This window comes from Schistocerca gregaria, chromosome X, assembly GCF_023897955.1.
Source record: "Schistocerca gregaria isolate iqSchGreg1 chromosome X, iqSchGreg1.2, whole genome shotgun sequence".
NCBI classification, from domain to species: Eukaryota; Metazoa; Arthropoda; class Insecta; order Orthoptera; family Acrididae; genus Schistocerca; species Schistocerca gregaria.
The window spans coordinates 32,068,170-32,082,021 of record NC_064931.1 but is presented as its reverse complement, the minus strand read 5'-3'; the positions used below and the strand labels follow the sequence as shown (position 1 = coordinate 32,082,021).

The 13,852-nt window shown below is 42.2% G+C and overlaps 1 protein-coding gene across 1 annotated transcript in view; it reads right to left on the bottom strand.

The window, feature by feature from the left end:
- LOC126299569 (rab-like protein 6) overlaps positions 1-13,852 on the bottom strand; it is a 177,977-nt gene that overhangs the window by 108,643 nt on the left and 55,482 nt on the right. The window contains exons 4-5 of the mRNA XM_049991568.1: positions 8,196-8,416; positions 7,935-8,075 (exon numbers count right to left, since the gene is read on the bottom strand). Of these exons, the coding sequence (XP_049847525.1) occupies positions 7,935-8,075; positions 8,196-8,416 (362 nt within the window). The remainder of the gene's footprint in view (positions 1-7,934; positions 8,076-8,195; positions 8,417-13,852) is intronic.

Sequence of the window (13,852 nt, the reverse complement as noted above, 5' to 3'; positions counted from 1 at the left end):
AAACAACTTACTTTCTCTTATGGATAACTATGATGTTGCAATTAGACACTGTCACTCAGGAATATACATCTACAGCATATCTAAATTGTTCTGAGCGTAGTTCCGTTGGCTGATGGGAGTATGTCAGTAGCAATACCACCCTGCAGACACACGGAGCTGCCACTAAAATGGTTGCAACAGCAACACGGCAAGTGGAACAGACTGGGTGGCCTCTATCCTCACACACGGCACCTCATCTGAACACAGCCAGCCTGCTTCCAGCACTTTTACTCGAGCACGCCATGTGCGAGTGTGGTGGGCTCGAATGATTATTAGTGAACAAAATGCCCTATTTGCAGACCTCTACTGTGCTACAGTATTGTGGCATGGGAATTTAAATGTGCACCAGGACTGCAGACAATATCTGTAAACATACAACAAATTAATTACATAACTAATTTTAATGTGATAATTAAAACTTTATGACTACCTCTTGTACCAATTATTTAACATAGTTAAAATATGAAACAACCATTGGTTCTATAGTCTAAAAATTTACAAAAAGATGACTTACATAAATACATCCCATCAACTGGACACACCTGGGTTAGAGTCCAACAACTCTTCAAATCACACAACAGTATATATGTCAGTGGTTGCCCTAGCGTGCAATAAAACTTAACTCGTCTACAATTAAATGTGGTGGGAATACGACAAAAGGAATCCTCATATAAAGATGTGCACCGAGTTGCTGACCCTTCACTCACGGCTCTAGGTGGTGCCGCCTTCGGTCACGCATACTGACGCTGCTGCCAGTGGGCATAGCTGTGGATGGCTGGACAGTGGGCTGGGGATGCTGGATACATGCAGCATGTCCCTCGTGTCCCCTGATCGGTCCTCTACATTCCTTCGCAACTAACTATTTAATTGTACACAAAATATGGGTTACACTCAAAGAATTAGTATCCGAGACAACTGAGTGATTTATGCCAAATAAAGTTATAAAAGATGGTAATTATCCCCCATGGTACACAAAACAGGTCAGAACAATGTTGCAGAAGGAAAGAAAAATGTACGCCACATTTAAAAGAACACAAAATCTCAATATGACTGGCATGTTTTACTGAGGCTTGAAACTTCAATGCATTGCAGACTTCAATGCAAGAAGCTTTTAATAGCTGCCACAATGAAACTCCCTCTTGAAATATGACACAAAATCAACAGCAATTCTACTCGTATGTAAAGTACTCCACCAGCAACACACAATGAATACCTTCTCTGTGCATACTAATGGTAATATTACCAATGACAGCATCACTGAAGTAGAGATATGAAATACTATTTACTGAAATTCCTCCACCAAAGAAATGAAGTAAACATCCCAGAGTTCCAATCAAGAATAATTGCCAACATGAGTTACTTAGAAGTAGATATCCTCAGTGTAGCAAAGCAGCTTAAATCACTTAATAAAAGCAAGTCTTGTGGTCCGTATAACATACCAATAACGTTCCTTTCAGGGTATGCCAATACAATAGCCCATACTCAGCAACCATATATAACTGCTCATTCATTGAAAGATCCATACCAAATGACTGAAAAGTTGCACAGATCACACAATTACTCAAGAAAGAAAGTAAGGGTAATCTGCTGAATCACAGACCTATATCACTGACATCAATTTGTGGTAAGATTTGAGTATTACAAATTACCTAGAAGGTATCTATTGACACAGAGTCTGCATGGATTCAGAAAATATAATTCTTGTGAAACACAATTAGCTCTTTATCCTCTCGACGTAATAAGTGCTATTGACAGGGGACCTCAAATTGAGTCCACATTTTTACATTTCCAGAAAGATTTTGACACTGTTCCTCACAACAGACGTCTAATCAAATTGAGTGCCTACAGAGTACCACTTCAGTTGTGCAACCTGATTCTGAGTTCCTATCAGAAAGGTCACAGTACATAGTAATCAATGGAAAATCATCAAGTAAAACAGAAGTGATATTTGGTGTTTTCCAAGGAAGTGTTGTGGGCCCTATGCTGCTCCTAATCTATGTAAATCGCCATCATTAAACTCACCAGAAATTAAAAAGAATTGCCAAATGATTTAGACACGATATCTGTATGGTGTGAAAAGTGGCAATTGTCTCTGAATAAGGAAAAGTGTGAGGTCATCAACCTAAGTATGAAAATAAAGCTGTTAAATTTCAGTTACACAATGAATCATACAAATTTAAAGGCTGTCAGTTCAACTAAATACCTATGAATTACAATTACAAAGAACTTAAACTGGAATGATCATGTACATAATGCTGAGGGGAAGACAAACTAAAGATAGTGTTTTATTGACAGGACACTTAGAAGATGCAACAGATCTGTTAAAGAGACAGCCTACACTGTGCTTGTTTGTTGACACAGTCTGCATGGATTCAGAAAATATCATTCTTGTGAGACACAATTAACTCTTTATCCTCTTTAGCTCTTTATGCTAGAGTATTGCTGTGTGGTATGGGTACCTTATCAGATAGAATTGATGGAGGACATCAAAAAAGTCCACAGAGCAGCAGCTCATTTTGTATTATTGTGAAATAGGGGAGAAAGTGTTACAGATATGACAAGCAAAGTTGGGGCGATAATCATTAAAACAATGGTGATTTGCTCTGTGGCGAGATACTTTCATGAAATTTCAATCGCCAACTTTTAATGAGAAAATATTTTATTGTCACCAACCTAATCAGGGAGAAATGATCATCATAATAAAATAAGAGAAATCAGAGAGAGCAGCAAATTGTTGCATGAACAGGACACAGAAGTGAATACTATTTAAAAAACAAACAAATTGAAATCATTTCTGGCTGACAAAGCCTTCTGCCCACACAGACAAATTTCTGAGTAGAAAGTATGTACGTGGATGGTTTACATTTATCAAACTTTGCTGTAGATTGGGATTTTAAAAAGTCCAGTTATGTAAATAACCAGAATGTAATTATATCTGCAAAGATACAATGTTTTTTAATATATTTTTATGCCTGCAGACACATTCCACACTGTAGCGAGTTTTAACAAATATGATTCATAGAACCTGCTAAAAATTAAAACTAAACTACAATTTTATGTCTTTTATCATATTGGTAATACTGTAATTTTCAAACAAATATTTCTAACGGATATCAACACTTGTTTGGATTGCACAGAAGCGAAAAACCTGACAAAATTTCTTCTTAGTCTCTGTAAAAGCATATCATATTTAATACTCTCAAATCAAAGCAATTCTCTAGAGATTGTCTTCTCCTGAAGCATTCAGAGACTAGCCAAGTGCTGTGCTGTGTAACCCGTCATTACAGAAAAAAAGACTGCTTAAAAGACAACTGATGAACAAATGTAACAACTCTAGATCAATCATATTGATGGTGCATTTCACCTACATCTCAACACCTTGCCAAAACTTTCAATTTGCCATTCTAACTCCTATTTTGCTTCCATTGTTTCAGGGGCCGTTCTGTTTGACAGAATATTTTTGCACTACATCACCTCACACCAGGAGGTGCCAATTCGGATGGCTCTCTTTGAAAACACGTGAGAGGTACGATGACTATACAAGTACAGTCTCCAAGTTCAGGAGGGCCTATCTGAAGAAAGGTGCTCTAATCTTTGTCTGCGGGAGGATGAGAACAGTGGATTGGCTTACAGAAATGGCGCTGAAGATATCTCGATAGAAGGAGGTGAAGCGGCTGGTCCAGACAGTGGTTGAGCTCTTCAAGTCCATAGAGACATGATTGGGGTACCAAAACTTCCTAAGGACACTCCTCCAAAGACTCTTCTGGAGAAACTATGGGCACAGAACCATTTGGTCTTGACAAAGAACTGGAGAGTAATCAACAATAAGGTTGCATTGGATGGTCTAATCCTTGTGGTGGAAGTTGGTGAAGAATCCCTGAGGGCAATGCAAGACCAAAACCTGAAACGCTTGATAGGGTCCTCACAGTATAATCGAGGACATTGGAAGTGGCTATGGCGGCAAGAAGACAGCTGTAAGTATTGTAGATAAACCTGTAACATAGTAAGGGGCAACTGCCACCTGAGTTGTCTTCTGAGAGGAGAGGAGGTGGATATGGACCTGACCCGTGAACTCAATTTTTATAAAGGGATTGATGTATGCTGGAAATCTAAGGAACTACAGAACATTCCCTGATGTCAAGAATGGAATTACAGTCATTACAAGGATGGAATTTTGTTCCATGTACTTACTGACCATCAAGATGAAGCAGCAAAAGGAAGGCAGCGTGAGGAAAATTGCACTGGTGTCAGCTTACTGCCCTTAAGAGGGCACTGCTTATCCTTCCCAGGAAGTGAGGAGACTGATAGACAGCTGTTCACAGCTGAATTAACAACTGTGTATTGGTTATCATGCCAATGCCAACAACCTGGTGCGGCGAAGCAGCTACATCAACAGCAGAGGTGAGTACCTTCTCAAATATTTACTCAAGAGTAACATGGAGATCCTAAATAAGGGCAGAGAACATACCTTCAGGAACATCAGAAGGGAAGAAGTAATTGACATAACTTTTGAATCCATCTTAATGGGTAGTTAGGCCAAACAACAGAGCCAAACTTATCTGACCACAAGTACATAAAGCTGAGGTTGACATGGATGCTAAACAGACCATGGCCTATAGGAATCCTGGGAAAACAGAGTTGGACTCGTATAGGAGAGACTTAAACTCACACCTACCTGAAGTCAGAAGTTTAATAAGAAATCTACTAGATCTTGAGGAAATGGCGGACAGAGTGACACCTGTCATTATGAACTTGAACTTAGAAAACTGTCTTATCACCAACAAGTGCACGAACAGAAATGCACATTGGTGGAACAATAACCTGAAAATGTAAAGGAAGCAGTTAAAAAGACAGTTTAATGCTGTAAAAAGGAAAGGAAACGGCCAAAAAATCGGGAGGTCCTTACCAAATACAACCTTATGATTAAGCAAACGAACCTATCATCCTGGAAGGTACTCTGTGATAGATGGAAGATACAACTATGCAACACTTCATAAAATTGTCACTAAAATAACAACTAATCAAAGATAAGACTCTAAAGAAGGAGGATGGAGAGTATACAAGGACAACACACGAGTTACTGGATGTTCTCAACACTAACTATTCTCAATGCACTCTGGAAGATAACACAAACCAAGATTCAGTCTTGGGAAGGTACTGGTTTACAGGGAGTCGAAGGGAGGTCTGGGGATCTGCCACAGCATACATTGATTTAAAAACAAACAAAAAAATTCAGAGGGTGGTGAGAACATTTCAATCATTCAAGACACGAGGCCCTGGTGGGATCTTACTGGCTCTACTGCCAGAAGCAGGAGAGGGAATAATTAGATTCCTAAATAGATTGTTTAGAGTCTGCCAAGCAGCAGGGGTCATTCTGATGAGGACATCCTTAGTGGTGTCGAAATCTAGGTCAAGGTATCACAAAGTTATTTGCAACCACTTGGCAGTATGAGGCCTATATTGAAACTAATATATGGTTCCTGAGAAACAGCCATGTTTAAAACTGTCATTCTTAATACTTGGTAGATGGTGAAGGTTGTTTTCATTCTTAAGTCAAGAAGAACTGATCTTACCATGGCTAAGGATATGAAACTGATCGATCTGGCCTCCTTTCTCTTAAAGGCATTAGAATAACTGGTTAATATGCATCTTCGGGAATGAATGTAAACCATTGTGAATATCAGTCAGGTAAATCATGTAAAACAGCATATCACCAACTTGCTGGGAAGGTGGAAAAAGCACTACACTTTCAGGAAATTGCTCTCTGCACTGTCCTGGACATCAAAGGGACTTTTAGAATTAAGATCTTTGAACACCTGCTTAGAGTAACAGAAAGGCACACAATTCACTTTGAACAATGTGCCAAACCAGTGCAGGAAACAGGATCTAAGCATCTGTCCCAAGAAAACTTTTGTAGCACCGTTCATGAGGAAGCATATCCAGGAAATTCAAGTTCTTCGACATAACTCTACCAGTAGAGGAGGTAGTGAAGTATCTAGGGGTAAAGCTGGAAGTGAAACTATCATGAACCCTCACATAAGGAAGACGAAACATACTCTTATGAGCACTAGAAGATCTGTGAAAAAACTGGGTATACACCAGTGTAATAAGACCTATGATAATTTATGGGCTATAGTATGGTGAGACAAATTAGAACAGAAGATGGTTGCTAAGGAGCTTGGCAAGGTGCAGACACTGGCTTAACCACAACACAGAATTAGCAGCACACCTACTACTGGATCGAAGAAGATGCTGGACATGCCCCCATTACAACTGCAGTTAAAATGGAGGCAGCAACAGTTGGTTCCAGTCTCAAACCTGGAAATAATTCGATGCCAAACGATATCTGGAATCCTACACCAATATAGGGAACATGGTAAATATAGGAATTGTTGAGGAAATGCCAGATGACTATAAAATAGCTTCCAGCTGTTTCAGAAAACCTTTCAGTGAAACAACTGAAAGTACAGAGCACTGGAAAAATGAACCACGACACCACGCAGGAGAGAGAGTTTGTTTTACTAGTGGGTCAAAAACAGACAAAGGAACTGGGGAAAGGGAATACGGGGTACAGACTATGCCAGAGAATGCAATCTCCCTACAAAAGCTGGCCACGGCACTCCAGGCAGAAACATCCACTATCAGGGTGTGCGTGGAAAAGAATTTGCATAGGTGCTACACAGATTGTAGCAACTACATTTATTCAAACAGCCAAGCAGCTCTGCAATCTGTGTCAGGCCCTGTAATGAGATCAAAGGTCTTTGCAGAATGTCACAAAGCCCTTCTGTGGGTTCCTGGAAACGCAGGAATCAGTGGTAAGAAACCAGATGATAGGCTGGCCAGGAGAAGTATGATGACTCCATTTACTGGACCGGAACCTGTCGTAATCATCGTCTCTCACTAAAGTGATGCTTAAATCAAAACTAGATCAAAAGGCAGCATGACCCAAAAACCAAAACACGGCAAGCTACAGTAAACTCATGTTAGGACTAACAACAGGCCATGGGAACTTTACGAAACATTTACAAATGATGGGTGTAGAGCAGAAGCCCTTAGGTGTAGGCTATGTGGTGAAGGTAATAAAACTGCACCATACCTAATCTTCCAGTATGAGGAGTTATCAGGTTATCAAGTCCTGAAGAAATTGTGGCTAATAAACAACTACTAAAAGGCTTCCTATTGCTCTTTAAGGGTACTGGCTGGCTTTACTAGTGTCACAGGGAGTGAAACCACACAATAAATCCTGTTTCAGTGTGGGCAACAGTGGGCTAGGACTTCTGCTGTTTTTATCCCCCTGTTCAAATCATTGTCTGCAACTTCACATGCCACATGTTGAACACAATGTTTCCCTTTATTCGAAAATCTATTACCATGAAACCCATGTTTCTTAAAAACACTTCGTTTTTGCGTCATTCTTTTTGAGAGATTTACCAATCTGTTCATCACTTTTCCTTAGGAAAACGTTAGCACTTAACATACAATGCATGTTTATACTATGAAGCAATACGATATTGTTTTTGACAGTGCTATCAATACAAACACGTAACTTAACCTTTATAACACAGCAATCTATAGCCTTATAAATAAAAAAATTACAGATTTTATTAGATTTTGAAGTAATGCACATAAAAATTTGAAAATTTTCAACCAGTGTAAATTATATTTAAAAAAATAAAATAAAATACTTCCCATGTGAGTTTATAACTGATATATGTATATCATTTTATTTGGAAAATTACAAATTTTATAATGAGATAAAAATTGGAAAATGAGAAAAAAAATCCGTTATAACTCTCCTTAACTCTACACAAATAGGTTGCAGAAATCATGAAATATGAAAATTATTCAAGCAGTATCCAAGTTGCAAGAATTTCACAATTACATGGATGGCTCACCTTTTAAATTCTTCAATATAGTATGCTATATGATCTGGTGTGACTGTGCGATGATGAGCCATATCACAATGGTTGGCTAAAACCAGAACAGGAATATGGTTTGGCACTTTAGGCAGCTCCCTCTGAACATAATCAAAAGTCCTAAAGGGAACAGAGAGTGATTTTTTTAGTCATTCTAACAGTAAGTTTTGGTACAATATTTATAAGTTTTGACAAAGAAAAATATCAAGACTCTCCATATATGCACAATACCTCACTCACCAACTTTTTGTTATATCCATCAACATGATCACTCCATTAGTTCCTTTGTAAACATCAAGAAACTCTGCATCTAATGCAGGCTCTTCTGGAACCTCTAACTGAGCATTATCCAATTTCAAGCCATCAAATCTAGTCTTCTTTTTCCCTTTGTCTACAACATCCCAAACTTCTACCTTCACAACATCATCTGTTGCTTTGTAACTCCACTGAATGCAAGCAACCTTAATAAAAAAAAGTACCCAGTATAAATTGTTTTAAAATATTTATGTTCATTAGTATATGAAGCAAACTAAATAATTCATGTGAAAATGCAACATTATTTAAAAAGAATTCAGCTGCAAACTTATGCTATCATTCATAACACAAACATATTTGAAATCAAACTACACAATTTATTTCTTAAAAAGTTTTCCAGTGTTAGCATCAGTATTTGTTAATATTCTTGGATACAGCAGAAATAATTCATGCAACTCAACAGAACTGACCGCAGGACAGCTGTCTTGGGCAATATATTCTGAACATACTGTCACACAGTAGTTAACGAGTGTAGCATGAAATTTACACTTTCTGCAATCGTATAATATGAGACCCAAACCAAGCACTTGAATGCCATAATTGAAAGACTCAGACATTTCCTTCACTTTACTGGGTCACTGTTTGTGGATACTAGATCTTTTGTCCTATCTCAAAGTTAACATGTCTTCAAGAAAGACGACCCTCTGAAAGGCATTTCCACTACAGCACAAATAACATCAGCATCTGCACCTGTATTCACAGCAATATTACTTTCCCATTTCTCACTGCAGTTGTAGATGCCATGACTGGCAAAATTGCTTCTGTACACACCTTAATCTATCAAATTTGATTTCTGTGTTCTCAATGGGGTACACATAGAGGGTGGAACAGAAATTCTTAGATATTTCTGTGAAGACATCTTGTCAGATTTTTAAGTGTGAATTCTCACATACTGTATATCTGCCAGTAGGACGTACTAGACAAGTTTCTGTCTGCGTCCCTAATGCTCATACATCATACCATGAAAATGAAATTGCCACAAGTCATGGAGCTCTACTTCCTGAAATATATAACTGACAAAGTTAGTTATTTAATAACTGAGCATTACAAAGCAAGAACACTAAATGTGGTATAGACCACCCTTTTTATCACTTGCAAATAATATATTATTTCTTACAAGTCTCTTATTCAAATTTCAGAATTATTAAATTAACAAGATCAGAAAAAGGATATATTGCTATTCGCTATAAACGTGACATGTTGAGTTGCAGACACACACATTGAAAACACCGTTACACAGTTGGCTTTTGGTCAAAGCTTTCTGCAGATAGGAAAACATTCACACAAGCAAGCACAGCTCAAGCACACATGGCCACTATCTCCGGCAGGTTGGACAAGAATGCTGCCGTAAAGTTGAATTAAAGCTGCAATCTGGAATGGGGCGGTGAGGGGGAGAAGAGCACTGTCTGGCAGGGCATCAAGGGACAAGATGGAGGCATGACAAGACTGCCAGGTGTGGTATTTGGAGGCTCTGGTGAAGGGAGGTGAACCATGCTCTGGTCCACAGTATGGCATGGCCATTCATCCTGGTGGACAGCTTGTTGTCAGTCATACCAATACAAAAAGCTGTGCAATGAGTGCAGCAGAGCTGGTATATGACAACATGGCTGCTTTCACTGGTGGCCTGGCCTCTGATGGAGTAGGATAAGCCTGTGACAAGGCTGGAATAAGAAGTGCTAGGTGGGTGGACTGGGAAGGTCTTGCAACTGGGTCTTCCACAGGGATACAATCCTTGTGGCAAGGGGTTGGGGTTGGGAGTGGCATAGGGATGGACTAGGATGTTGTGGAGGTTGGGTGGGCAACAGAACACCACTTTAGGAGGGATAGGAAGTATCTTGGGTAGGATGGTCCATAATTTCATGCTGACATAATTAAAGCCCTAGCGAAGGATGTGGTTCAGTTGTTCCAGTCTGGGGTGGTACTAGGTGACAAATGGGACACTCATTTGTGGCTGGTTCTTAGGGGTGGTGAAAGGATTTGGGTGTAAGGGGGAATGGCACAGGAGATCTGTTTGCAGACTATGTCTGGGGATAGTGCCTGTGAGGGCCTTGGGCCTTGATGAGACCTTCAGCATATTGGGCAAGGGAGTTCTTGTCACTGCAGATGTTCTGTTCCCAGGTGGCCAGGCTGTATGGGAAGAATCTTTTGGTGTGGATGGGATGGCAGCTGTCAAAGTGAAGGTACTGTTGGTGGTTTTAATATGGACAGAGATGTGGATGGAGCCATCAGGGAGTAGGAAAATTGAGGTTGAGGAGGACCATGTGAAGTGGATTGGATAGAAGGTGTTGAAGTTGTGAAGGAATGAGCCTAGGGTGTCTCGACCAGGAGCCCAGATCATGAAGATATCATCAATAAACCTGAATCAGACCAGGGGTTTGGCATTGTTGGAGGCTAGGAAGATTTCCTCTACATTGCCCATAAACAGGTTGGCATAGGAGTGTGCCATGTGAGCACCCATGGCTGTGCCATAGATTTGTTTGTATGCTTTCCATTCAAAGGAGAAGTAGTTGTGGGATAGGATCAAGTAAGTAAGGTGTATGAGGAATGTGGTAGTGGATTTGGAGTGTGAAGGGCATTAGGAAAGATAGCGTTCAGTAGTGACAAGATCATCAGCATGAGGGATGTTGGTGTGTAGGGAACTAATGTAAACAGTAACAAGTAGGGACACAGGAGGTAAAGGGGTGGGGATGGTGGGGAGTTGGTGAAGGTTGGTATCTTTGATGTGAGAGGGTAGATTCCAGGCAATTGGTTGAAGGTGTTGGTCAATGATGGCCAAAATTCTTTCAGTGATGGCACAATAACCAGATACAATGGTGAGTCCATGATTGTTAGGTTTGTGGATTTTGGGGAGCACATAGAAGGCATGTGTGTGAGGCATTATAGGGGTGAGGATGGAAATGGGTTGAGGGGAGAGGTTCTGGGAATGGCATAAGGCTTTAAGCATGGACTGTATGTTATGCTGGACTTCTGGGATGGGATCACTCCTGCACAGTTTATAGATGGAGACGTCAGATAATTGGCAGAGTCCTTCCGCCAGGTAGTCACTGCAATTCATAAGGACAGCGGTGGAACCTTTCTCTGCAGGTAGGATGATTAGGTCAGGATTTGTTTTGAGGTTGTGTATGTTTGTCCATTCTTCTGCTGAAAGTTTGGTGTTCTTCTTAAGGGACTTGTGGAAGGATGGTGAAGCCAAGTTGGAAGTAAGGTATTCCTGGAAGATGACCATAGGGTTTTTGGGTGTGAGGGAGGGAGTATCTCGGTTGGATGGTGGTATGAAATGGGAGAAGCTGAGTTTTATGTTGGTATTTGGATGGCTTTGGTTTGAGGGATTGACAGCAACAAAGTGTTTCCATTGCTGGGATCAGGAGGAGACTATGTTTCTTACAAGTCTAACATGGTTAAATCTGGGTGTAAAGCTGAAGGTGAGGCCTTTGGACAGGACTAAAACTTCTGTGAGACTAAGGATTTTGGTGGAAAAATTGAGAACAGTGTTCCTGTAGCAACATGGTTCACATTTTACGTCGCACTTCAGAGTAGACCGGGAACTGTTTCATAGGCATGCCCGATGTGAACTGACTGGGCACGGCCCGTGCTGCCTGAGTAGTTGTTGTTCCACTGGCAGAGGTTGCGGCCGAATTCTCGCGTGCCCTCTGGTGGATGGGACTCTATTTGCGGCAACTACCGTCCGTGACGCGCTGTGCCGATGTGCGCCTCCTGCGATCTTTCTGGTGGCTACTGCACTCCTCCTCCTTCAGGGGGGGGGGGGGCTGAAGCCACTGTGATCCACTGCGTCGGAAGGTGGAGCGTCTTGCAGGAGTGATGACCTCCACGTCCATTGGAAGGCTGGAGTCAAGGGGATCTGCCAACCCTCGAGCCAGAACCTTCGAATACAGCTGGAAGTGACCCACATGAAGAGGCCCCCGTCGTCCCACTACCGGAACTCGGGACAGAATGGGAGACAGGCCATCGAACTCTGGATCCTGGTCCACCCTGGGAGGGGCAAGACCCAGTGGCGGGGACGATGGGGAAGGGACGACCACAGGTGAACCAGCCTGCTGAGAAACTGGGAATGCGAGGGGGGGGGGGGGGGGGGGCTCTCACCGGTTCCGAATACCGAAGTGCCTACAAAAATCCTGGAAGGTCTGCGACATAAACTGAGGTCCATTGCCCGAGACCAGGGTGACCAGGCAGACCTTCCACAGAAAAGATATTTGCTAGTGCCTGGATTACAACCTCTGAAGTGGTTGAGGAGCAGCGAACCACATATGGGAATAGGGAATAAGCATCAATGACAATGAGCCAAAAGCCATTGAGAAATGGACCCGCAAAATCGATGTGAACACGTTCCCATGCCTGGGTTGCAGGCGGCAATGAAGAGAACGCTGACCTGGGAGATGCCTGTTGGCTCGCAAACTGGGAACAGGCGGCCACCAATTGCTTAATTTTTCTGTCAATACTGGGCCAGTACACATGTCTGCGAGCCAAGGTTTTAGTATGGGAAACACCCCAGTGCCCCTCATGTAATAAAGTGAAGACTTCCCTTCGCAAACTTGCAGGAATAACCATGCGAGGAGCTGTATCATCGGCAGCCAGGAGGAGAACTTCTTCCAAGACGGAGAGGCAGTCTCGTAGAACAAAATAATTACGAAGAGGGTCCGAGGCCCGGCCTGGAGGTCGGGATGACCACCCCTGCTGAATGAGGCAAACTACTTGCCGGAGAACCAGGTCAGCTGCCGTTTCCCTGGCGACTCTAGAACTAGTGATCGGGAAGCCATCAACTGCTTGGCGGGACGCCACATCCAAATGAAAACACATAATCTCCTCTCGATCGAACTTAGGATCTGGGCCCACCATAAGACGGGGAAGAGCGTCTGCATTGGCATGCTGTCTGGTAGGGCGAAAATGAATGTCATAATGGTACTTAGAGAGAAACAAGGCCCAGCACTGTAGTCTGTGGGCCGCCCTATTCGGAATCTGAGAAGCGGGGCCAAATAACGATATTAACGGCTTATGGTCAGTGATTAACTGAAACTTTGTGCCATACAAGAAAGGGTGAAACTTGGTAACAGCATAGACAATGGCCAAAGCCTCTTTTTCCACCTGCGAGTAATGGGCCTGTGTGGGACTCAGAGTTTTAGACGCAAACGCCAGTGGCTGCTCGGAACCATCTGCGTTGCAATGGGCCAGGACCGCCCCCACCTCATACCGCGAAGCATCTGTAGCCAGGACCAACGACTTATGGGGGTCAAAAGTAGCCAAACACGGCGCTGACGTGAGGAGGCCTTTCAATGAGGTGAATGATCACTTGCATGCAGGCGACCAATCAAAAGGAACACCCTTGCGCAGAAGGCAGTACAGGGGGCGGGCGATGGTGGAAGCCCTGGGAATGAACCGGTGGTAATAGACAATCTTGCCTAAAAAAGCTTGTAACTCCTTCAGCGAAGCGGGCCGCGGAAGGTCGACGATACCTTGGACCAAACTTCCTAGTGGCTGGACGCCGTGCCGAGAGATTGTGTAGCCCACATACTCAATGGACGGTTGGAAGAAGTTTGACTTACGCAGGTTGCAACGCAAGCCCACGA